The sequence below is a fragment of the Pteronotus mesoamericanus genome, unplaced genomic scaffold, assembly GCF_021234165.1.
Source record: "Pteronotus mesoamericanus isolate MK-2021 breed Mesoamerican mustached bat unplaced genomic scaffold, CSHL_Meso_final scaffold_54, whole genome shotgun sequence".
NCBI lineage: Eukaryota > Metazoa > Chordata > Mammalia > Chiroptera > Mormoopidae > Pteronotus > Pteronotus mesoamericanus.
Genome location: NW_026555321.1, coordinates 19,712,108 through 19,737,955, shown reverse-complemented (window position 1 = coordinate 19,737,955; position 25,848 = coordinate 19,712,108). Strand labels below are relative to the sequence as shown.

The 25,848-nt window shown below is 39.0% G+C and overlaps 1 protein-coding gene across 1 annotated transcript in view; it reads left to right on the top strand.

The window, feature by feature from the left end:
- The first annotated feature begins 1,429 nt into the window (after positions 1–1,429).
- MRPL3 (mitochondrial ribosomal protein L3) overlaps positions 1,430–25,848 on the top strand; it is a 39,402-nt gene continuing 14,983 nt past the window's right edge. Inside the window, exons 1-6 of the mRNA XM_054595601.1 lie at positions 1,430–1,686; positions 2,855–3,039; positions 4,025–4,116; positions 6,004–6,102; positions 13,522–13,621; positions 17,585–17,645. Of these exons, the coding sequence (XP_054451576.1) occupies positions 1,595–1,686; positions 2,855–3,039; positions 4,025–4,116; positions 6,004–6,102; positions 13,522–13,621; positions 17,585–17,645 (629 nt within the window). The 5' untranslated portion in view covers positions 1,430–1,594. The remainder of the gene's footprint in view (positions 1,687–2,854; positions 3,040–4,024; positions 4,117–6,003; positions 6,103–13,521; positions 13,622–17,584; positions 17,646–25,848) is intronic.

The window sequence follows — 25,848 nt, the reverse complement described above, 5'->3', positions numbered from 1 at the left end:
CCCACCAACCCATTCATACAGAGACACCCTTAGGTGTATGCACTCTCTTGCTGCAGCAAGCTCATTAAACTTAATCTTGTTTGAGATCAGGTATGCTACTGATGGTCTTTGACTGATAGGCTTCCACAATACTGAGCACATTCTATAGTACACTATATGCATGAGAAATACTGGCTATTGGCAATAGTAGGCAAGTCTTTTTTACACCAGCTTCTTCATGTAGCACACCTCAAGACACATTTGTCGAATGAAGGGCCATTCTTGTGTAACTGGGAAGCCAGTTAAGCATGACTAGGATAAAGAATTGTAATTTGTTTTCTCCAAGGCTCAAAGTGCTATTTAGAAGTCCCCTGGCGTAACTGCAACTGGTGAAATAAAAGAGGAAGCAAAGCAAAAATTCTGAGCCTACAGAAGTTCAAGTAGTAACTAGGAATTGACCATTGTCCGGACTTTTAAGCCAGACTAGCTAGAGAGCTATAAAAAAAGGGTGTCAATATAGCTAAATGTTTAAGTTTTTATTTCCAAATGTCTATATAAATTAGGAAACAGATTTTTGGAGCAGTAGAATGAATGCTCAAGGCACACTCAGGGTGTTTAAGCTGAGCCTGGAACAAAGGGTAGGATTTTGTACAGAAGGTGTGATGAGCTACCTATTGCTGTGTCACGAATCACCCTAATACTTAGCAACTCAGAATGAGAGTAATAACTTATTCTTCTGTCAGGAACCCTTGAGTTCCCTGGCTGGGTAGTTCAGGCTCAAGGTCTTTCATGAGTTGCAGCCATTAGAAGGGTTGCTGGGGCTGAGAGATCCATTCCCAGGTAGTTCATTCCCGGCTGGAAAGTTGGTCCCTCTTCACATGGCCTTTCTACAACGCGGTTGGAGTGTCTGCAGGACATGACCACTGGCTTTCCCCATAGGTAACAATCCAAGGAACCAAGATAGAAGTAGCAAGCCTTTTATGACCCAGCCCTGGAAGTCACATACCATCACCTTGGCCATATTCTACTGGTAACACATGCCAGCCCTGTTTCAGTGCCAGTTCTGCCCATCTTCCAGATGTGCTATTTTGGACCAGCACCAATTCTGTGTCTGCGTTCCCTAATTTGTAATATTAAAATAACACCTTCCCTGTAGGACTGTTTTGAACATAAACCCAAAGAAAATCAAGAGCTGCTTAGCATAATAATATACCAAGCGGGCATTATTTAGAAGTGATTTCACTTCCTTAAGAAGCCTGTCCCTAGTGCGTCTCATTCTTCTCAAGCTTAAACTCCAAGCATATTTTTTTTCCCAATCCCCTGAAGAGTGAATCCGCCCCCGCCCACCCTACATCAGCTGCGACCCCAAGTAAGGCTGTTCCGGAGGCAGAACTTTAGTTCCGGGAACTGACCAAGGTGCCCGGAGGGCTTTGAGGACCGGACCGGAAGAGGCTCCTGCGGTTCCCTTTCCGTCCGGGAGGGCATTGGCGGACAGCCGGCGTGAGTGCTCCGGGTCGGTCACTGTGGACGCGGGACAGCGGCGTGGGGACTCCCTGAAGGTACAGCGGAAGGGGCCCCCGGAAGTGCGGCGACTCGAGCCCTCTCCGGCTCCTCCATGCTTGGTTGGAGGCTGCTGGCTCAGGCCGGCTTCCAGGTGCTGGGCCGCCGCGCCGGGGGCCTGGACGCTGCCTGGGGCTTCGGGAACAGGTGGGTGTGGACGAGAGACAGGCTGGGGTGAGTGGTGGTGCGGGGTGGGGGGTGGGGATGTCTCTCTCTCTCGCTCCTTCTCTCTCTCCCCCTCCCTCCCCCTCTCTCTCTACCTCCCTCCCCCTCTCTCTCTCCCTCCCTCCCCTTCTCTCCCTCCCTCCCTCCCCCACCCTCTCTCTCTGAGGTGGGGGGAGGGGTCCCTGCAATACTACGACTTTGAACAGTGGCATGGCCGGCACAGAGTGGTCTGCCCTGAGTGGGGGAGGAAGGCACTATGTCCAGACCTGAGGTATGGGCGAATGAGGAGCGTTACTCCAAGGGAGCTCTTAAAGGACTGAAGCGATGATTTTTGTTTTGTTTTTAATACCTATGAGCGACTGGCCGTGAGCATTACCAACAGCAATAATTTATCTATTAATTAGCGTTTTCTATGTATTAAATGCTCTTGTTCAGTAAATTAGGTGCCTTAGCTCTTGTAGCCTCACGTGAGATAACTATCATTATCTGTTTTTACAGAAACTATCGTTCCGTTTTGCAAATAAAACGGAGACTTGGGCAGAAGTAACTTGTCCATGGTAACTCAGTTAAGGAGTGCAAAATTGGGACTCTAACCTGTATAATCTACCTGACTATAAAAGGAGGATAGACAACAGAAAGTTTACTTCTTTCCTGACAGTCTGCTCAAAACTTACCAACCTCAGTCCCTGAAGCTCTTTCTTGGTGTGTTCAGCTGACCAGGGGTCATGTCTTTTACATATCTTTTAAATTTGCCACCCGGTTTCTTTACTCTGAGCCTAAGCCATGCCATTGCAGAGAAGAGGTGAGCTTATCAGAGAACGATCGCCATTCCCACATTCTGCCACTTTTACTGGATATAAACTACTAAGGTTCATGTACAAATGGTTTGTCCTGTGTGTAGGTAGGACTACTTTGTTAGAAAACTGTTTATCCCAGAAGAAAAGATGAAGTATTCCTCCGGGGTAACTATTAATAGTTAAAATGTGAGTCCCATTATTAGAAGGAATGCTGGGGGGTGGGGAGGGAATCTTGCATGAATCCAAGCCCTTTCTTAAGGCTCTGACACTTTCTAATTCATGTGACCTTCCTTCTCTGTATCAAATAGAGAAACTTGTGAATTGTGCTTTTTTTTTAATTTTTATTTTTACAGAACAGACATCTGGCTTTTAGTTAGAAGTCTCCATGGCAAGAGTGTTACTTGGTGGGACGAGCATCTCTCTGAAGAAAATGTTCCATTTGTTAAGGAGTTGGTCTCTGAGGAAGACAAAGCTCAATTAGCAAGTAAACTGTGTCCTCTGAAAGATGAACCATGGCCTATACATCCTTGGAAACCAGGTGGTTATTTTGTATATGATGAGTTCTCCTAATTACTTTGTGGCTCGCACACTCAAAATTATAGCGACTGCTTGATAAACTTATCATCACTTGAATTTACTTTCTGTGTCTTCAGTGTTTCTGTTTCATTGTGATTTGGTTTGCAAGTTTACTTCCAGCACCCTATTCTGCGGTTGGTGAACTTCTGATGATAATCAAGACTTACTGAAGAAGCTGTTTTGTTTGTGAAATGGAAATCATTTTGCATGCATTTCCTTGTTTCCTTCAAATAAAAATATATATATATATATAAAAAATCAGGGAAGAAAATCCAGAAGAGTCTGATCTAAATTGTGTCACACGGATGTCCTCAGTCAGGGTGTTCTGGCACTCCAGGTTTGCCCAGCATAACCCTAGAATCAGCTCTTTGTGCCTGGTAGAGTGCTAAACCTGTATGTGGACAGACCAAGAAGAATGAGGCCTTTCCAGTTCAGAATGTGATCTCTGGTTGAGGTTTATTGTAACAATTGAATTGTATGGTGGAGCAACTTCATCAGTTTATGTGACCAACCTAAGTGTCATGGTCAAGGGCAACATATTTTAACAATGTGACCACTTATGTCATCTTTATAACCCCAGCTAACACTTTAGAATTTGTAGTTGTAGATGTTTTCTAATTAATGAGGTTTGATATTTATCATACCCTCTGTTCATACCACTATTTTAAAACCAGAACATATCCATTTAACTGTTTTCTTTATTTTGTACAGTTCTTTTGTATTTGTTCATTATACAGAGATTTATTAAGTACCAATATCTTATGTCAGGCATGGTTGAAGGTGCTGTCATCTGTAAGGAACAGTTGTGTTTTCCTCTATGATTATATCAGCATGTTTCTTATGTGCCTGCTTCTTATTTTGAAACTGTGATTTAGGAAATTCTGATGCATCATGTTGGCAAATGTTGAAAAAGCTCATGTTAACATTCATTGGGTTTTAATTGCCAGGTTCTGCTAGAGTAGGCCTTGTCGCACTGAAGCTGGGCATGATTCCTTTTTGGACCAAAGATGGTCAGAAACATGTGGCCACATTACTTCAGGTAAGAAACAGGAGATCTCACAGACCTGTATGTGTGCCAAGATCTATTTGTGCAAACCGGAATGGGCAGCATTTGTATCCTGAATCCTAACTGTGTGGTGAAGAAGGTTAATATTGAGCATAAATACTACTAAAGAACTTTACGTCTAATAGTTCCAGTAAATGTTCTCACTCTTGCCTGAGTAGTGGCCTTGTTGATACTGGCATGGGAAAATTGAGGCACTTTACAGAAAAGATTTTAACAATTGTAACCTAGCTTATCACAGATCTACTAGTTTAATTTATAATCAGAAAAAACCTCAGTTCCATCTTATTTTCATTATGAAGTTCTTTCAACTCCCGGATAAGTTTGATCTTTTTGCTAACTCAGTGGAACACTCTTGTCAGGGGAAGCAGCATTTTCTCTGAGATGAGGTAAACTCTAATGTTTAATAATGTGGAACCAGAATACCTGACTTCAAGTCTTGGTTCTGCCACTTCCTGTCTATGTTCTTTGGAGCACTGTGTCTCATCTATAAAATATATACTATTCTGTAAAAGAAATAATTATGACCTACCTCAGAAATTTATGGTGAGGGTTGCACAAGATGGTAAACGTCAAACACTTAAAATGTAAAGCAGTATTAATGTCCAATAAATGTGGACTACTGTTAAAGAGGTAGCTGATAAAGTTAGGAGACCCTCATTCCCCAAATCACTTGGACAATTCAGTTCATCTTTGGGGCCCAGCTTTAGACAACTGATGAGGCAGGTGATGGTAATTAAAATAAGAGCTCATGCACATAAGTACACAAGTGTTAGTAGGCGTAAGGAGTCTAAAAGCCCTTAGTAAATTTTTATTGACTCTAAATGATCAAGGATGGAATTATAGTTTCTAGAACTCTAAGGAACTTTGGGGGCTTTTGGGAATGATTGGTAGGATTGTAAATTGGTATGACCACTTCAGAAAATGATTTATCTTTATGTGGTGAAGTTGAGGTAAGTGAGTCTTGTAGTCTAGCGATTCCATTCGTGAGTGTTACTAGAAGATTTAAACAGGTATGCACCATGATAACTGTACAACAGTGTTTACAGCAGTCTTTCTCTTAATACTCCAAAGCTAGAAATAACCCAAATGCTCATTAATGGTAGAATGGGTAAATTATGGCCTATTCATGTGATGGAATGCTGGGTAGCAATGAAAAGGAGCAGAATGGAGCTGTGTGCAACAATATGGACAAACCTTACAAATGTAATCTTGAGTGAAGGGGGGTAAGACATGGAAGAGTACAAACAATTGGATTCCATTTATATAAAGTTCAAAGCAGATAGCACTAAACCACATTATTCCGCAATACTTTTGTTATAATAAAGAAAAGTATAGGAAAGGATTACTATGAAGGCAAGAGTAGTAGTTATTTCTAGGCAGTCCATCTCAGTGTGTGCCTCAGAATCGCCTGGAGGGCTTCTGAAAAACCAAGGTTCTGATTTAGTAGATCTTGCAGAGGCCGAGAACCTGCATTTCCACCAAGTTCCCAGGTGATGCTGATGCTCCTTGTCTGTGGACCACACTTTGAAAGCCACTGCTTTAGGGGTTTGAAAAAGAAAAAGGAGTGGGGGTTGGTGATTGGGAAAAGACACCAACCTTCTTGACATGGTTTGATGCACATTTTCTTTATAAATACTCATTGTGTTGTATATTTGTGTTTTATGCACTGTTTTATATGTGTTGTATTCAACATTTTTTTTTCAAAAGTTCCGTATTTTAAGATTGTGGTTGGTGTTAGAGGAATAAGTAGCTTGAAGGGAATTACTAATGTCCTAGGGCCTCAGCGTGACTGGTGTGTAGTGTTAAAATGTACCTTGGCACAGACTTAGTTGTTTTTTGCTTTTATATTTGTGTTTATAGGTACAAGATTGTCATGTCCTAAAATATACTCCAAAGGAAGACTGTGATGGAAAAATGGCAGCCCTAACTGTAGGAGGGAAGACTGTATCCCGTTTCCATGTAAGGATGTATTTTCATTCCTAGGACAGTAACATTTTATTAGTTTCAGACCTGAATTCTTTAAGCTTTGAGCATATTCCATTGCCACAGGCTTGTATTTCTCCATGAGATAAATTGTGGGTTTGGGAGAGGCTGTCTAGTAGAGCCGTTGAGCCCTGGAGTCTGAGGGACTGGGTTTGTTCCAGCACCTCTCTGTGCTGTCTCAAGCAAGTGACCTTACCCTGTAAGCCGCAGTACTTGCCCATCTGTAAAGTGAGGATAAAAATACTGCGTGTGTAAGAGGTTTGTTACCAGGATTACATGAGGATTTTCAGATGTGCCTGGCATGTAACAAATGCTCGATAATAACCTTTTTTTAAAAATCATTTTGTTGTTTTATGTTTAGTTTCACTTTTATTCTAAATTGTTCCAATAGTTGGCAACAACAGCATGAGGGTTAATTTTGTATATTTTTCAAATGAAGCAGTTTTTCCCCCAGATGGAATACTAATAGAATGCTGAGTTTGTAGTTTAAATTTGAAAAATCTGCACAATTAGTATCTTTTATTGGATGACTAAAAGAAGAGAATACCTTTCTAGATATAGTGATGGTTTTCATTAATGGATGCTGAAACATCTTTAGGTTTACTAAAATGTTTATCTCTAAGATAAACATTTTCCCATTGTAAATTGTGAAATGAACATGGATGGAAATCAGGGTACAATCTGTACTATGCAAGTGTCAAAACTAGCAAGCGCTTATTGTGTACCTCCTGTTTCTTTGTCATAGGTAACTTTTTTTGAGCACCTAATAAATACATACTGGGTACATAAGCATTAAACCTTTACATTTATTAAGTCATCTTTTTAGCCTCTGAGGCTAAAGAGAGTTAGCAGCTCACTCAGGGTCACCCACCGGTAAGAGGCAGAGGGACAAGCAGACCCTAGAGCCTTACTTTCTGAACTATGACTTGATGTCCACACTCTGGGAACGCATAAGCTAACGGGGAAGATGGACAAGTGAATCAGCCACCTCAACATCGTATTAAGTGCAGCAAGCACAGAATGGGGGATGGCCCCTCCTGGTTGGACAGGTCCTCCGAGGTTTCACAGGAGGGAGACCAGGAAGGAGAATGTATTAAAGGCATGCCAGAGGGAATGGTCTCTGTAGAAGCAGAGACATGTAGAAGAGTATGTGTGCTTGGAAATAGAAGTGTGATGTGTCTTGATCGTGTGGGTGTGGGTGTGGGGCCCTGGGGAACGTAGAAAAAGCCTAGCTGTCAGGGTAGAGGGCTAAGGAGTTTAGACTTCATCCTGTAGACCCAACGGTGCTTTCTGAACTCTTTAACCAGGGTAGTAAGGGGGTCAAATTGTTACCTTGGGTAAATAAATGCTAAGAATCTGGATGGCAGGAGGATATTTAGGAGGTTGACTTAAGCACTAGGGGAGAGTTAATAAAGGAGAGCGGCACTGAGTGGGCTTGGAAGGAGCAGGGGTATGTGAAAGACTGTGAGTGTGAATGTGTGGTTAGGAGACTCAGACACCGAGCGCTTTCGGACTAGGTCAGTGCTCATGCTGGAACCTTGAATAGGGACAAAGAAAGGGAAAGGGGAGGAAAGATATGTTTGAAATGTTGAGAGAAAATCTAGGTCAAGTTGTCTTGTAAACAGTGATATACGTGTATACTGATCAGTAAATGGCTGGTAGTTGAAATCACCCCAGTCATACAGTTTATAGGATTATTGGCCGTGTAGGCCTGTCTCATGAGTATTAGAGAAGTTAGCTATTTGTATATATTATGGTAATATAGTTTATGTTTCATGAAGGCATTGTAGCAATATGTATCCTGCTAATAATTTTGGACAATTTATTGATTAAAAATTTCAGGGTTCAATAATTCCACAGTAATTAAAAGCACAATGACGTATTTATGGAAACTTCTTTTTAAATGCCAAATATTTGAATTTTTAACTGTATAAATATATGTCAGCCTTCATCTGAATTATGTGAATAATTCTTTGGTTTAATAGGTGCCGCTGTTTTCTAATTGATTGTATTTCCATTTGTTATGACTAGCATCATCTTTACTTTTATCACCAATTATTGTAAATTCACAACTTTACAGCCTTGATATTTGTAAATCGAGCATCATTTTGGGATAATCCATTCTGCATCAACAGATCCATGAGCATTACTTCCTTACAATAATGAGAGAGTGGAAAAGTGAGTAGACATAGGGTCAGAAGAGCTGAGTTCTAACCCTGACCTCCACCATCACCTCTTCACGCTGCCTTTTAGAACATCGATTTTCTTACCCATCCAAACGGGATTGGCCTTGATGGTCTCCAAATTCTCTCCTACTCTTAAGTCTCAAGTTGGTTCTCTAATATTTTAGTTTTCAAGAAAAAAAAAAAAAAGTTATAAAAAAAATACTTGTCAGCTCAGTTTATTGTGTTTCTTAGTGATGATGTCTTACAAACATTTATTAATAAATAGTAATAGCTAAAACATTACAGAAATGATTGTAATGCACAACCTAAACTTTTAGTACTGTTCTCTTCCCTAGTGTAGAAAGTTCTGCAGACGCCTTTCTTATTCTTCAGTATATGAATTTTCTAGGTCCAGAGGACATGTATTACTAGATTAAGAAAAAGCTTTGCCTCTGAATGACCTTTCTTCAGAATGGCATATGAAAGTGAAGTTATAGAATTCTTTATAAGTAAAGCATTTTGATCCAGAAAGGAAAAAGAAATTTTAAACTGGAAGTATACAACCTTCCTCTTGATAGTAACCCTTAGGGAAACTGCAAGTAGATAGGTTATAAAACGTTTTTAAAGAAAAAGAAAGGCCTTTGAATATTATCAAATAGTTAAGCATTCTAAAATAAATTGAATCAGTTTTATTTATAATAAAGCTAAAACTGTTGTTTTTTAATCTGGAAAAGATTTATGCCTCCAAGAATTGGAGTCACTTTGCGTTTGCTATTTTTGTACCTTATTATAAATGAAAACTGATGTGATACATAGTATTTTTGAATAAGGAAGTTAAATAGCCTTACACATTGATTAAATCAATTTATCTTAGGAGCTTAGAGGCATTTTCATTGTAATAGGATAATTGCAGAAGACCTGGAAGAGGGGGAGAAAATGCGGTCTCATAGATGGGACTATCCAACTGTGACATAGCTGTCAGTCTTAAATTGCCTTTGAAATTATTTATTTGGAAGTTATACACACAGAAAAAAATCCCCTTTGTTACAGTGCTGCTGGTTTCAACTCCACTTGAGCATTTGATTTTTCTCATATGACTGGTACCTACCTAGTTATATGATATTTTGATTTTTAAAAGAAAAATGGAATTGTTAATTTTAGTGAAATTGGAAGATAATCAAGTACATATTACTTTTTTTTATGTCGCAGTCTCTAGTTAGGTCAAGGTGTTTATCTTGTCTGTTTCGTATTACTAAAAAAGTAAAGGATTCCCTCTGAAGCCTCCTGGCATACCTAAAAACTGATATTAACAAAATAACATGCTTCTTAAACCACCAGGTGGAATATATGAATGTTAAAAATTGAAGTCTGTTGTAAAATTTAATATATCTGAATCTGGTTCATCAGGAAAATTGTATAATTTCAAGGGGCCTCATTTTTAAATGAAAACTTTTGTGATTGCTTATGTTATGGAATTAGTCAGTATGATTAAAAATGAAAAGCCAGGACCTTGGTAATGTTAGTCTCAGGTTTCAGCAAGTGGGAAGTGAAAGCCTAAAGAATGACTGAAATGAGCTTATGTTACCACTCTTGGAAGAAGGGCTAGCTTCTTGAGGGAACTCTTTGAGCTACAAAACAGTTGGTGGTGGATGTTGATGCAGAGCTGCTCGGCATTTGTTGCACGGTCCTGCCTGAGGGCCCCAGGGTGACTCCCAGGGAGTGTGGACTGATCCAGAAATTAAAATCTATGCTCACAGGCCAGTGCCACCCAATTTCATGTCCACAACAGTCAGCCTACTCAGTAAGTTATAAAGGGGCACTAACAGTTCTCATTTTAAATTGAAATGAGCAGGTCCCTAAAGTTTGCAACATAATCAAGTAAGTTCGGCCTTGCATATACTCCATTGGATTTGGGAGTGGGGAGTGATGCTTTGTTTCAGTACATCATCTGGAGCCGGTTAGAGTTTTTCAGTTGCTGATCTCCTTTGTTTTTAAATTACAAATTACTGTTGATTTGGTTTTATAGTAGTTTGGTTTCATGTAAATTTGTTCATCCTCCAAATAAGTCATGATGTTTATTTTAGGCCTATAAACTTTTTAGTAACTAGAATTAAAGACAGAGGCCACACGTCAAGCCACAGAAACCGTAATGTTGTGGGCTAAGAACTGATGCAGCAGCAGTAAGAACAAAAAGGTAGGGTGTCTGATGTCTTGGAGAGACAAACCAGGACTTCACACCCGAATGGATGTCTGTCCTCCATCTCTTCGTCTTTTCACCATCTGTTTAGCTCACTTCACTTTGCATGTCTAAAGTGAGCTAAAGTTATAGACACACATGAATGAAACAGCCCCTACTATCCAGGGCCTCACAGGCTAGCAGGCAGGTAGACATATAAGTTAAATAAATGAAAGATAATGTGGATGACAATTGATATATATGCAAGGTCTAGCGATGGCATAGATGAAAGAGCAGTCTGCTCTGGCAGGCTGCGCAGGGTGGGATCTCGACAGGAAATATCACTGCAGCTGGGGCTAAACATATATTTAACAGATTTTAAATGAGCTTTGGTGGTACAGGGTGGGGAGGAGATTGTAGGACAAGAGACTGGCAAAGGTAGGCACAGGTAAGCATGCATAGAATTCCATGGCTCATTGAAGGCCTGCTGGTGCCTCATTTATGATTAGAGGGGAGGTTGAGGGAGAGGGAACAACAGGAAGATAGACATACCTATGTTGGCTGTATTCTTATGAGACAGGCAGTCTTTACATCAGGAAAATATTAGCTGGTAAAACTTTTTTGGCAAGTCCTATAGCAGTCTGTATTAAGAGTCTTAATTAAAAAAAGACCCAGGACATTGTGGTAACAAAGTAATATGTCTGTAAAGTTTCCCGTTCAGGCATAGTTAAGAATAACAGAAAAACAGAAGGTGGGGACTTAGAGAAAAGGGGACAGTGGACCTACCAGGAGCTGCAGACACAGCAGCAACTGAAGTCTCTGCTCTCAAGAAGTTTACATTTTGGTGGGATTAGGGGTGAGACAAGAAGGCTGTTGCATAGAACATAAAAAATTAAAACTGTACATCATGATAAATTGAGATTAGTGTTTTGTAATAAAGTAGACTGGAAGGATTGTGAATGACAAAAAATGCTATTTTAGACAAAGTAATCAGGAAAGGTAAATTGATGTGTGGATGGAGACCTGAATAAAGTGAAGTGATGAGTCATGCACAAATCTGGGAGAAAAGCATTCTATGAAGGGGGAACAGTATGTGCAAAGGACCTGAGGCCATTGATCAGTGTGGTCTCAGACTACTAAAGAATGCATTGTACCTGAAGCAGAGTGAGCCAGGAGAAGAGCAGTACACGAGGTCAGGTTGTATAGAACTTTATACACCGTGGTAAGGACTTCGGACTCGAGCCCGCATGACTTGGAAGCCATTGTAAATATGTGAAATAGCCTGAGTTGTAAAAAGAACGTACCAGCCTGTGCATGGAGAACAGACCAAGGGTCAGGAGTGGGAATTTTGAAGACTACTTTAGGAGTCTATTGAAGTAAAGCAGAAGATGGTCCGGTGGAATGGGGAGTGAGAAGTAGTTGATGTGGGCTGTGTTTTTAAGTAAACTCTACAGGCATTGCTGGTGGATGGGACATGGGATGTGAGAAGAAAATAAAAGTCAAAGGTGACCGGGAGATTTTTCATCCAGCAACAGAAGTATGGAGTTGCCATTTGTTGAGATTTGGAAGACAAGAGGAAAGCAGGCTTGGAGAGAGAGGGGGAGAATTGAGTTCAGCTTTAGACCAGTTAAACTTGAGTTACTGTTTGACATCAAAGTGAGATGTTGAGTTGGCAGCTGGGCATAATGAATTCGTAGTTCAGAGTAGAATTTGGGATTAAAGTTACAAATATGGGGTCAGTAGCATAGGGAACCAAGGGAGCAGTGACTAAAATTCTTTCAAGGAGAAGAGTGGTCACCTGTGTCAAACGTTGCTGATAGAGTCAATAAAATGAGTATTGACCAGTGTATTTGACCACGTGGAGGTGTTGGTGAACTTGACACACACTTTCCACTGAGTATTGGGGCTGAAAGCACCTGACTAAAGTAGGTTTGAGAGAATTCAGGGAGAGAAAATAGACCCAGCAACTCTCTCAGGGAGTGTTGTAAGGGAAAATGGAAAAATCAGCTGAAGGAGGCTGGCTAAGGCAAAGTTTTGTTTTAACATATGAGTCACTGTGACAACTTGGTATAGCAATAGGAAAGTTTCAGTAGGAGGGAGAAATTAGTGATTCAGAAGACAATGGGGACAATTTCAGTAGTAAAGCCACTGAATAAATGAGAGGCGTTAGGAATGAGACACGGCTTTTAGTAAGAGCATGGACAACTCATCTGTCGTTGTGATGCCCACCCCTTCTCACAGCATAGTCATGGAGTGCTCTAAGAAAGATACTGAGGCCAAGATGCCCCGTAGACCAGCGAAGGGACAGTGTCCAAGCTGAGGGCCCTGGGCGTTGGCATTTTCTAAAAGCTCCCCATGTGCATCTCGGGCAACCTGCGGTAAGGTGATAGAAGGACAGTGTACAAGTATAAGTGACAGTGCACCCCGTTAGATGGATTAGGTGATGGAGTTGGGCAAGTGCTCTTAATTCTTCTGTATTTTTTTCAATGATGTAAGAAGCAACATGGTCAGCTCAAAGGGGAGAGGAGGAGGAAACAGTGCTGGAGGATTTAAAAGTGGTTGTGCTGTAGCTGCCTTGGAGAGTGTAAAGGATTTAACCAGGGAAAGCCAGTGTAGGTTGGCCAGGCCACATTTGAGATTCACTTTGAAGTTTGTGGTCATACGTTTGAATGTGACCTACCGTGTTTTCTTCTAGCTGCTTGGAAAGAGATGTTGAGTAGACAGAATTGAATTTCCCAGGATTGGGGTTCTTGATACATGGTCTCCAGTGAAAATTCAAATATGAACACAACTCTGTTTCTTTTCCTACAGAACAAAGATCTTTCCCCATGTACTGAATATTAACTACATTGTGCACATGGTGGATCCTATGTGTAATGGATGAAAATCTCACCTCCCTTCAGTAAGGGGGATAGGGTGCTCTTTCTTTGTTCATTAGGAGAAGAGAGTGCTCTTTGATTTGTTTCCCAGTGTGTTAATAACTTGGTTTAGATCTGTATTCAACACCATCTTTAGTATTTAATGTGTTATTTATGTGTGCTGCTTTTCCTCTAGAAATCTACACCTAAATTGGAATTTTACCAAGAACTTGGATTGCCACCGAAACAGAAAACTAAAATCTTTCGCATAACAGATAATGCTGCAATTAAGCCAGGTAATCTGAGGTTGGGAGAAGTGGGAGGTGAAAATACCCAAGTATGTGATTTGTTTAATGTCAGCCCTTTCAATTAAACTAAATCCACCGTACAAAGTCCCAAACAGTATGTGGATGTCACAGCCAAAACATAGATCCACATAATAGGTTCTCTTTTTCTTTTGCTTTCCTCATGTGTTAAAAAATAATAGCAAGTGAAAGAAGTACAGTTTTTCAAGTTAGTGAATATAAGTAACCATTTATTTTTAAATGTAAAAACATATCTGATTTAGTCACTAGAAACAAACAAGTCTTTTTTCAGTGAAAAGAACTGTAGAGAACTCTTTGTTTTCCATCAAAGAGGGAGGAACACTTTTGTTTTTAATGTACAGAGAGTTTCACATCTGGAAAAATCTCTCCAAGTAAATAGATCAACTTTTAAAATGTGAAGTTTACTGTGTGTAAGCTGGCATTTTATTAAGTGGAGAAGAGCAATACTTCCACTGAGATAGAAGAATTTGAAAATATATAGCCTGAAATTGGATGGTGACCAACCGTTGCACTGGGATGTAAAGGTTATTATTACTTACAAATTTCAAAATATTTTACCTAATCCATGGAATATCAAAAAATGAGATTTGGCAATATGGCTATATGGGTTTATGTACCGTAATCAACAGCATTTGATGCCTTTAAACTTCAGAAGAGCTCTCTGATCTCTTGAACTTGAGTTCTAACAAGTACATAGTTTTAAGATTTGGTATTTTAGTATCTGACCTGAATTTTTTGAAGTAAAATACAATTGTAATAGACCTTGGGAATAACAGAGGGTAAGCCTTGGTATAAGTTAGAATTAAAAGATATTTTTTGAAGTGCAAGTTTTGCAATTAAATGGAATTAAACTAACCAGTGTAAAAATTAAGCCCACGTTAGCTTTTGCTGTGGCTCAGACCATGTGAAATTCTTTCTATGGATGAAAAGTAGTAAAATATCAGCAGTTCAGGTCAGTTAACCTCATAGAAATTTTTAATCTCTCCTGTTTTTCTTTTTCTTTAATTTTATTTTTCAATTACAGTTTACATTCGTTATTTTATATTAGTTTCAGATGTACAACATAATGATTAGACATATACCTTACGAAAGTGGTACTCCTGATATTCAAGTACCCACCGGGCACCATATGTAGTTATTACAGTATTAATGACTATAGACTGTATTAACTGTGCTGCACTTTACATCCCCATGACCGTTTTGTGACTACCAATCAATTTGTACTTCTTATCCCTTCACCTTTTTTACCCAGTGCCCCAGCCCGCCTCCCCTCTGGCAACCATCAGTCTGTTTTCTGCAACTATGAGTCTTGTTTTTATTTTGTTTGTTCATTTATTTTGTTCTTTAGATTTCACATATAAATGAAATCATTTGTTATTTGTTAGTCTGACTAATTTCACTTAGCATAGTACCCTGTAGGTCCATCCATGCTGTCACAAATTCTCCAATTTTTTCTTATTTCAAGGTCTTTCTCTCCCTGTACAAATCCAGGTTAGGTGCTACCTTAAAGGGTACTACCCTTTGGAATTCTACAGCACTTTACTCCCAGTTTTAAACAAATGAACAGAAATTATCTTCCCACACATTCTCTACTACATCGGGTCTAGCTTTTTTAAATTATTTTAATTAAAAATTTTTTTTAAATTCATGTATACTTGGTATACACTATTATATTAGTTTCATTAGTTTCAGTTGTACAATATAGTGTTTTGACATTTTTATACATTATAGTGTGATGACCCCACTAATTCTAGTGATTGTCTGTTAACTGTGCAAACATATCATGATATTATTGACTATATATCCCTTCACCTTTCTCACCCATCTCCCCACCTCCTCCTTTCTTGTAACCATCCCTTAGGTCTCTGTTTCTATGAGTTTGTTTTTGTTTTATTTGTTCATTTGTTTCTTTTATAGATTCCACATGTAAGTGAAATCACACAGTATTTGTTTTTCTCTGCCTGACTTATTTCATTTGGCATAATACCCTGTAGATCCATCCATGTTATCGCAGGTGGCAAGATTTTATTCTCTTTTATTGCTGCAGAATATTTCATTGTGTATATATACCATATCTTTTTTATCCATATGTCTATCTAGGCTGCTTCCATATCTTGCTGTTGTAAATAATGCCACAGTGAACATAGGAATGCATGTATCTTTTTGAATTAGTGTTTTCATTTTCTTTTGATAAATACCCAGAAGTAGAATTGCTGGGTTCTATGATACATCTATTTTTATTTTATTTTAATTTTCAAAAAATACCCACCTGAGGACATGCTTATTCATTTTAGAGAGAGGGGAAGGGAGGAAGAGAGAGGAGACAAACTGGTGTGAGAGAGAAACATTGATCAGTTACCTCTTATACACCCCAGACCGGGGACTGAACCAGGATGTGCCCTGACTGGAATCAGACCTGAAACCTTTGTATTTATGGGATGATGCTCCAACCAACTGAGCCACACCAGCCAGGACTAGTATACCCATTTTTAGTTTTTTGAGGGATCTTCATACTGTTTTCAACAGTGGCTGCACCAGTTTGCAGTCCCACCAACAGGGCACAGGGTTCCCTTTTTTCCGTGCCCTCACCAGCACTTGTTATGTGTTTACTATGACAACACCCATTCTGACTGGTGTGAGGCAGTATCTTACTGTGGTTTTGATTTACATTTCCCTGATGATTAGTGATGTTGAGCATCTTTTCATATATCTGTTGGCCACCTGTATGTCTTCTTTGGAGAAATATCTTTTCATGTCCTCTCATTTGATGATGTAATGTTGACTCTTCACCTAGATGATAAATTTTTAAGGTGAATTTATTGGGGTGACCCTGGTTAACAAAATTATACAGGTTTCATCCCACAGTTCTACAACACACCATCAGTACACTGTGTTGTGCGTTCACCACCCCAAGTCGAGTCCCCATCACCGTTATCCCCTATACCTTCAACCGCCTCGCCCATCCCCCATTAGATAATAATTCTTGAGGTCAGGAGCCATGTCTTACACTTTGGTATTTCTAACTTTACCTATTGTAAGTGCCCTATAAAAGTTTGGAGATTAATTGCCAAATTAAATAGTTCTTATAAGTGTTAATTCCAAATTTATCTAAATACTGTGAAGGGTTTTGAGCTACAAGATTCCATTACGTAGCATATTTCCCAAGTACAATTAAGGTAAGAATTTATTTACTTACAACTAGTTTTGAAAATGTTAGTATATAAAATTAGGGGGATCTATAGTAGCACATTCCAAGTATCTGGCCACATGACAGAATAACTGTATTTTACCAGAATAATGATGGGTCTCCCAAAAATCTGATGTGTATGGGCTTTATAGGGATATTATACACACTATAATTATTACCCAGAGAATGATGGCTCTGTGTTCAAATAATTCAGGTTTCTATTTTGGACAATTTATCCCCAATGGGTAAAAAATTATTTGATCTAGCCCCAACATTTTTTGTCATTCTCTTTTTGTCTTATATGAAAAAGAAAAATAGGAAATATACCTTAATTTAGTACATTGTTTCTCACCGAAACAACCAAGTATCATCCAACTTGTGTATTTACCAGCTGGAAACACTGTGCTGGCACAAGAACTGCCTGTTTCAGGCAGCACCACGTTGACCGCTGTGAAGACGCACCGTCAGCCTGCCGTGGTCTGTGGGCTTACTCTAGCGCCACGTCCCTTGTACTGGGGCACATTGTTCTTTAACCCTTATAGTCAGTTAAAGCATGTTTGTTGAATAATTTTGTTATCTTATAGCTGGTGTTTCTGCAGTAATTATAATTGCAAAAGAGAATCTCCTACTATTTTTGAAATCTCTTATCCAAAATGCTTCCTGGGTGATGTTTATGTTTAGTGAAGTTATTTCTGGGCAGACAAACTTCATGGTTTTTTTTTTGTTTTTTTGTTTTCTTCATAAAGGCACTCCTCTTTATGCTGCTCACTTTCGCCCAGGACAGTATGTGGATGTCACAGCCAAAACGTAGGTCCTCATAACAGATTCTCTTCTTTTGTTTTCCTTGTATATTGAAAAATAACAGCAAGTGAAAGTAGTACAGTTTTTCAAGTTAGTGAATAAAATTTAAGTAACCATATTCTCATTCTTAATTCTAATCTCTATTACTGACTCTACTGATTTTTAAGTTTAATTGAATTAGTTGTATGTGAAGAGTCATATCAGGTTACAGCTTTTAAACTGAGATGAGTGCTTCATTAAGTGGGACTAAGGGAAAGGTCACACCACGTGGGTTCTTTGTGGGATGGGCCCATCTCTGTTTAGAATACCAAAGGCTAGATACAGTTTGATAGTGAAATAAACATGAGCAGTGCTATGGAGTTCTTCTGAGATTATTGTATAGTTTACTAATTGATGGTTCTCCAATTCTAGGATATAGTTAAGTTGGAAACATTTTATACTATTTGTGGTAGTGGTGGTTGTTCCTAAGTTTGCCCTTAGGTAAATAGAAATCATTTTTTGTGTCAAAAGCTACTTACAATAAGGAAGAAGAAATAGTGTTACACCTTAAGTAATATTACACCTCTTAATTAGCATGACATTATCTCTCAGTACTACATAAGTGAGACTTCTTCCATAAAACCAAATTTTTTAATATACTGAAACAAAGGTTTCATTTGATACAAATCAACACTGAATTGTCACTCTAAAAGAAATACTAATTATGAGTCATAATTAGACTGGATAGTGGTATTTTTGGCACTATAGTTTTTTCATATTTTTACCATCTCTCAGCTTAAGATAAGCACAGTGCCGGCTAGATGACCTCCAGGAAACACTTAGATTTTAGAAAAGTAATTTTTCAAAAATTAGTTGAGGTTGCTTCACTATGGAATGAAGTAATTGAGTCCTAATATGTATTTATGTAGAAATTGTTCAGCATAGGTTATTAGGATCCACATGACTTAGGCTAGATAAAGTCCAAATATCAGCACTTGTCCATTCCTGTTTCTTGATATATCAGCACCAATGACAGTTTTACTCCTTTATGTGCCTCAATTTTTTTTTTTTAATAATTTGACAGTCTGCAGCCTGTGTTCCAGGAATATTCTGACTAGGAACCCTTTGAGAGTGAACAGTGATCCACAGGTGCTCCAGGATAGTATTAAGATCACAGTGACAGATCCAAAACAGCTAAATTATCAAAGGAAATCAGACGACTGTAAGCATCAGTTTCCTTAACACAGTCAGTTAGAGACATCTTCATTTCCACAGTGTTATTGCCTACTTTCAAATGTGGACCGTTGCAGACAGTTGCTAGGTGCCTTTCCCTTTGATGAGCTTTTTCGAAGTCAAGTGGGATAGGTTGGCAGTAGAGTGAGTTCTCTTTTTGCGAAGTAATGAACGTTTCCCTATTTTTCTCCACTCCTTGATTGTTGGGGACTTATTCCTGCTCATTGGGGCCTCTAAAAGCATTGGTTGCTTGGTGACTTTGTTTATTCCACCTTGTCAAGAACCCAAAATGTGGAGCTATAAAGCTCTGGTTTGGTTAGTTGGGAGTTGTGTGTGTTCTGAATTCAATTATTTTACTTTTTAAATTTCTGAATTAATTATTACATATAATAAAATACCTCACAGTAATTCTGTAAGTTTAAACACAGTTAATAGGGTGTGAATTCCATTACATATATTATAGGATATATGGGATGTTCTGAAAACCCCTGGGAAGTCAGAGGCCTTTGTTAGCCAATACTTTACTACAGGATTTGTGACTGGCTCGGATCAGAGCCTTGCTTTTCAAATGCTTGTGTTCAGTAAAGGCTTTTATTTCATATGCTACTGTTGGGTTTCCTTGGCTTCTTAGAAGTTATCTTGAAAACTCCTGCCTTCTTCTTGTGAGTATAAAATGAAAGGGGGAAATACATTGGTTTGTTTTGTGTTTTAAGATAATATACCTATAAAACAAGATTCTGTAAAGCCATGTGCCAGACTCAGAACTAGAGACCTGACAGAAGAGCTGGGAGGATAATTAGCCCTGGGATTTAAAGTAGTTGACGTGTAACTCCGGAGGAGGGAGGGCCTTCGTGTGAGAAGATCCTCACAGTGGTGTTGGTTGAAGTACAATATTCTGTTGGGCTGTCACTGTGTAACTGTTTGGGGGAGGATTACCCCACATGTGTGTGTGCTGCACTCTGGTGTGGTGCACCTTTGCATGTGGTATTGCCTGAGAGCAGAATGAAATGGACTTGACCTGACCTTTTGCTAAGAGTTTCTGATGACTATAGCTCTTGTAGCTGACATGTTATTACAGCCTCAATATGCTTGTAAGTGCTTGTAAGTTTGCAGGATTGTCCTTCTCTTGGGGAACCTGTTTGAATTACTTCTGCGTACATTTGCCACTGGCTTCCCTGGGTTGTAAGGTGGGTCGGAGTGTGGTTGTAGGTGTGTATACATTTGCTTGCTTTTATTTTTCCTTTTGAAATTCTTCTGTTTTTCCCTGATGCTTCTTATTTTTTTAGACAGTTTCTCCTGCTTTGCGTTTAAGTCCTTCACAGCCAATGAGAATGTTTTTTTCCTTTGTCGAATGTAAACAGAACCATCATCTTTCGGGAGTGTGCCCTGAGGCCTCAGTCCCTTACTGTGGCTCGCTGCTGCCAGAGATTAACTGTTGGGCTGGCCAAAAAATCCATTTAGTTTTTTCCTTAAAATAAAAGGCACATTTTTCATTTTCACCTGTAACTTGATTGATTTGGATGTTTGAGTACGTTGGCTGTCTCCCGCATGTTAGAACGTTGATGGTTCTCAGTTGATGTCTCAGTCTGATCGCCATCAACATCAACTGGTCGCCCCAACAGTGGGGCACCATCCAGTGAGAAATCTGCAGCATGAACCTTCGCAGACCACTTTTGACTTGTTTGATCAGTCACAGCACCTTCTCCATACACTGTACAAATCTTTTTTTTTGCATTTCAGTTGCTTTTTTATCTTTCTTGAATTAACAAAGCATAATATGCAGAAAATGTGTATTTTACATCTTCAGTATTAACGTGGCTACCCAAAAATTCGTCAATTTTGATAATTTTTTAAAAATGCACACTGATATGACAGCTGTCACAATACAATCGAACAAAATTGTTTTGAATGAAGTTAAAGACTGCTAAGCATTACGAGAGTCATGTTACGACAAAAAACAAACTTTTTGGCCAGCCTGTGCTTTGTCCTCCATTTCCAACCCCTGTTTTAAAATTTTGAAACTTTGGGGCTCCATCTTCTTCATAATTAACCCTGATACAGTTGAAGAAACTAGGGCGGAAGATGTGCACTGACATGGTTAGGTCAGATTTTGATGGACATGGATTTATAGACTGGAGTGTTAGTTCTCAAACTTGAACGGGCCTCTAAATCTCCAGGAGGGCTTGTTAAACGCAGAGTACAGGTGATGGGACCTCCCCACCCCCATCTTCGGAATCGGTAGATCTGGCCTAGTACCTGAGAAATTGCGTTTCTAACACGCTCCAAGGTTAAGTGAATGCTACGAGTCCAGGAAGCATGCTTTGCGAACCACTGGACTGGAGGGCAGTCAAGAGCTCACCACTTCTCAACCCAGCGCAGAATCCTAGTACCTTCTCCTTAACGCTACTCAGATTTTAACACATAAACATGTTTTAAAGCAAATGAGCTTGAGCAATCTGGTTTCAAATAACATTGTCAATAAAACTCGGCCTGTTTATTACTCACATTTTAGTTAGCATGAAATAAAAAACTGGTCTCTTTACTAATTGGCTTCATTATCTTCCTTCCATTAGAAAAGAGAAAAACCTCAAATTAATCTGTAATTGAATTCTTTGTTTTTCTCATGTTATAATAATTATAAAACTTACTCTTGTTTTGAGTATTTCAATTTTAATTGCTAGATTAAGCATGCTTTAGAAATAACTAAGTAAGAAAATTTAAAACCAAATACTGTTTAAGGGAATAGTGTTAATAGACTCCATCTACTTCAGAAATGAAATTGCCTGCAGATTTTTTTTTAATTTTTATTTTTATTTTATTTATTTTTAGAGAAAGGGGAAGGAGGAAAGAAAGGGAGAGAAACATCAATGTGCAAGAGAAACGTTTATTGGTTGCCTCCCGCATGCCCCCAGCTGGGGACCTGGCAGCAACCCAGACATGTGCCCTGACCAGGAATTAGACTGGTGACCTCTTGGTTTGCGGGATGATGCCCAGCCCATTGAGCAACACCAGTCAGGGTCAGACATAAGTGACCAGTGGCTAACAGTAACAGCTTCTTTTTGAAGACTTCCTTAAGATTTTTAAATGTTCGTCAACAATTATATTGGGAAATTGCTTACATTGAAAGATACCTTGTGTTTACCTGTGCTAAATTTGGGTATAATTCTCCATTTAAATAAGTAAATTTATTTGTGTCACTGTGGAGTGTGAGGTGAATATAGTTTAACGGAGCTTATTTTAATTTTTACTTTTATACCAGAAATAGTTTTTTACCTAAAGGGTCTGAGAATACAAATTTATGTTACTAGGGAAAGATTTTTTTTTTAATCTAATATATACATAACCCTTCTTGCAGAATAATTTGTCACAATTTTATTATGCTATTAATAGACTGTAAAGCCTAGTCTTTGAAATATGGCAGTTTTATGTTACTCATTCAAGATGAAACTTTAAGACTGGACTGTGTAACCGTGTGCCCCTCACACTATCACCACCGCTACCCCGCCCTAGTGCCCTTTTAAGGTTTATATTCTTACTCCATCATGGTGATTCTGTTCCATTGTAACTTCTAATAGATGATGGGCTGAGGTCTAACGTTTTCTCTTTTTCTTTCTCTCTCAATATTGAGGAGGAATCAGCTGTAAATAATATATAAATGGGTGAGATGAGGTATGGCTCTTGATTCTATCCTTAACGTAGACTGTTTAGCCCATTGTTTTCTGTTAAATCCTAGAAGTGCTTATTATAATTTGTAGGGTTGTTTTGTTTTGTTTTAAGAAATAAATCAGGAAAGAATGAAATAAATAGTAAGCAAAAAAACTGTAAAATAGTATTCTGCATTGTTTAGGGAGAAATGTTAGTTCTCAAAGGATGTGAAGGACTCAGATGATGATGAATTGCATCCCTAACAGTGGCCAAGAGGGCACTTCCCAGCCAGGTGTCATACTGAGTTTTGAATTCATGACAGTGGCATACCTGAAGACATTTTTTTTCTGGCTTTCTGGAATTCATTCATTCATTCAGTCAGTCAGTCAGTCAGTCATTTAGATTTTGAAGCCTAGATTGAAGTCAGAAAACATGTCATTCAGTTACTTAGAATGTTGATGGACATGGATTTATAGATTGGAGCATTAGTTCTCAAACTTGAGCGGGCCTCTAAGAAGAATTTGTTTTTCCGTGCTAGTTGGTGTGGCTCAGTAGATTGAGTGCCGGCCTGCAAACCAGAGGGTCACCCGTTCAGTTCCCAGTCAGGGCACAGGCCTGGGTTGCAGGCCAGGTCCCCAGTAGGGAGCATATGAGAGGCAACCACACATTGATCTTTCTTTCCCTCTCTTCATCCCTCCCTTCCCCTCTCTAAAATAAATAAAATCTTTAAAATAAAAAAGTTGTTTTTCTTTTTTCCTGAATAAAGGATAACGTAAAAACCATGTCTACAGTCTGGACTAATTAAAACAAACCATGTGTTTTCAAGCATGATCTTGTTATTCTAGTAGCAATTTCTGGCAAAGTCTTATTACTTTAAAACCATCAGTATCCTGCCCTGACTAGTGTGGCTCAGTTGATTGGGCTTCATTCTGCAAACCAGAAGGTCGTGTGTTCAATTCCCGGCCAACGATCATGCCTGGGTTGTAGATTCAGTCCCTAGTTGGGGGTCATCAGTGTCCTTTAAATTCTTATTGTCCTTTAGCCTCAAAACAAAAAAATAGGCACTTACCTTGATATTGTTGTCCCTGGTAGGAGGATGAAAAGAGTGGGTGAGGTTGGATGCCTTGATAGAGCACCTTTGCACATTTACTGGGATTCAGTTAGTTTGGGTTCTTTCATTAAGATATTAAAATGTGTACAGAAATATTGCTCCTCAGAGTCTTAAGGTAATTAAGAAACCCAGTGGGATCTTAAAAGAGTAAAGATTCTTTGGGCCCCGTGCTGAGACCCGCACACCGTTCAGAGGAGGGTGCCTGTGTGCTTCCCCTCTGGGTCTTCCCCTCTGGGTCGCTGTCTTTCTGACCAGTGCAGGGGAGAACAAGGTATGTGCTGCCTTCGGATAGAATTCTTGCCCATTCCTGCACATTTTCAGTTTTATTTCATTTTCAGTAGGTTACTTTATTTACTAGTTATTCAAAGCAGTAAATTGTTAAGCACATTAGTGAAACAGTTTTCAAAATGAGTTGTTAAACTCCAGAGGGCAATAATCTCTGTTTAAAAAAAAAAATCATCCCTCTTAAATCACTTCAAGGGAGTGAGTGTTCCAAGGTAAAAGGCTAGAGTTTGGAGAGTGGTGTTTTAGGGTTATATTTTGTTGTTTAGTTGCTTTAAATTCTTTTTATAGTAGGCACCTATGTTTGCCTCACTTTTACCTCTACAAAGAACAATTTTTTTAACTCAGATTCAATAAAAGTAAGGCCTAATGGGGAAAATCTAGTGAGTGGCTAAAAGCATGGGGTCTGTTTCTCAGTAGCGCTGTGGCCTAGACAGCTTCCTTAACCTCTGTTGCCTTACCTTTAACATGAGAATAAGTGTAGCACATGCTTCATAGTCCTGTTGTAAATTGATTGAATGAGGTAATAAACAGAAAGCTCTTAACTCAAGGCCTGTCACATAATAAATGTTCAGGAGTATTGGCTACTCTCACTGTTACTGATATTACTACTTTTTAATTTGTTTCAGATTTTAATCTGTTTTCTTAAGTAGGAAATTCTTTTAAAAAAAAAAGATTTTATTTACTTTTAGAGAGGGGAAGAGAGAAAGGAGGAGGGGGAGAGAAACATCAGTGTGTGAGAGAAACATCGATTGGTTGCCTCTCACGCACCCCCAACCGGGGACCTGACCCACGCCAAGGCATGTGCCCTCACTGGGAATAGAACTGGCAGCCTTTTGGTTTGCAGGACAAGGCCCGACCCACTGAGCTACACCAGTCAGGGTGGAAATATCTTTTTAAATGATTAAAAAATATTAAGTCATTAGAAATGAAATTGTGGCATTTCTTTTCTTTATTTTTAGTGTTGGCCCTATTGCAGATGTTCCCATTTTCTTTCTTTTTGTCCCCTCCTCCCAGCCCCTGCTCCCCTTCCCTCCTGCCATCACCACACTGTTGTCTGCATCCGTGAGTTACATGTGTACTTTAGCTAATCCCTTCACCAATACATCAAGTTACTGCCACCTTACTGTAGACTTACCCTTACAAGGCACTCTAGGTAATTTTAAGATGATACACCATCTGCTACATCTAGAATTTACAGAATAATAATGATGAACTTGGAATAGTTTCATGCCTCTCTGATTTGCTGGGTAGTTTTCTAATTTGCACTAATCCATTTCTCAAGAGGCAGTATGGCCTGGGTTGAAAGTGTAGCTAGATGCTTTCATTTACCAGGGATTTGACCTTGGGCAAGTAGCTTAATTTCTCTGGATATAGATTTTATTATCTTTAATGTAAGGGTATGAAACTAAATGGTTTCTAAGGTTCCTTTCAATTGTAAAAATCTTTTTCCAAAAAATAATCCCTCAGTTATCCAAGAGGCATAATTCATTCCTAATCAATATTAATGAAAAAATATGTAACAACAGATTTACAGCACATGGCAATAGAGCTTTCTGATTGACGAAAAGATACGGCTAAAGACCTTCAGAAAACTGTTAAGTCCTGTCATAATATTGCAGAGTTGGTTCTGTGAGGTTTCTTTTTTAAAAACAGCATACTGAAGTCAGGACACCAAATGTGTTATCTTGGGTTTATTTAGGACAGCCAGGAAATGCTCTCTTCTATAAGAGAACTCAAAGGAATCACTGAACATTTGGCTCTTTGTACTATTGAATGAGCTACATTTGATGCCAGAAAGCTACAAGCAGTGCACTTTTAGCAGTTCCTTGTTGATAAAAATGTCCCCAGATATCAATGGGAGTTTTATGGATTTTAGTCAGAAACAGAATAGCTCCATTTCAGGTCCCGCTGTCAAAAATTCATTTAGAGAGTAATAGCTCTACAGGTATTTCGTGT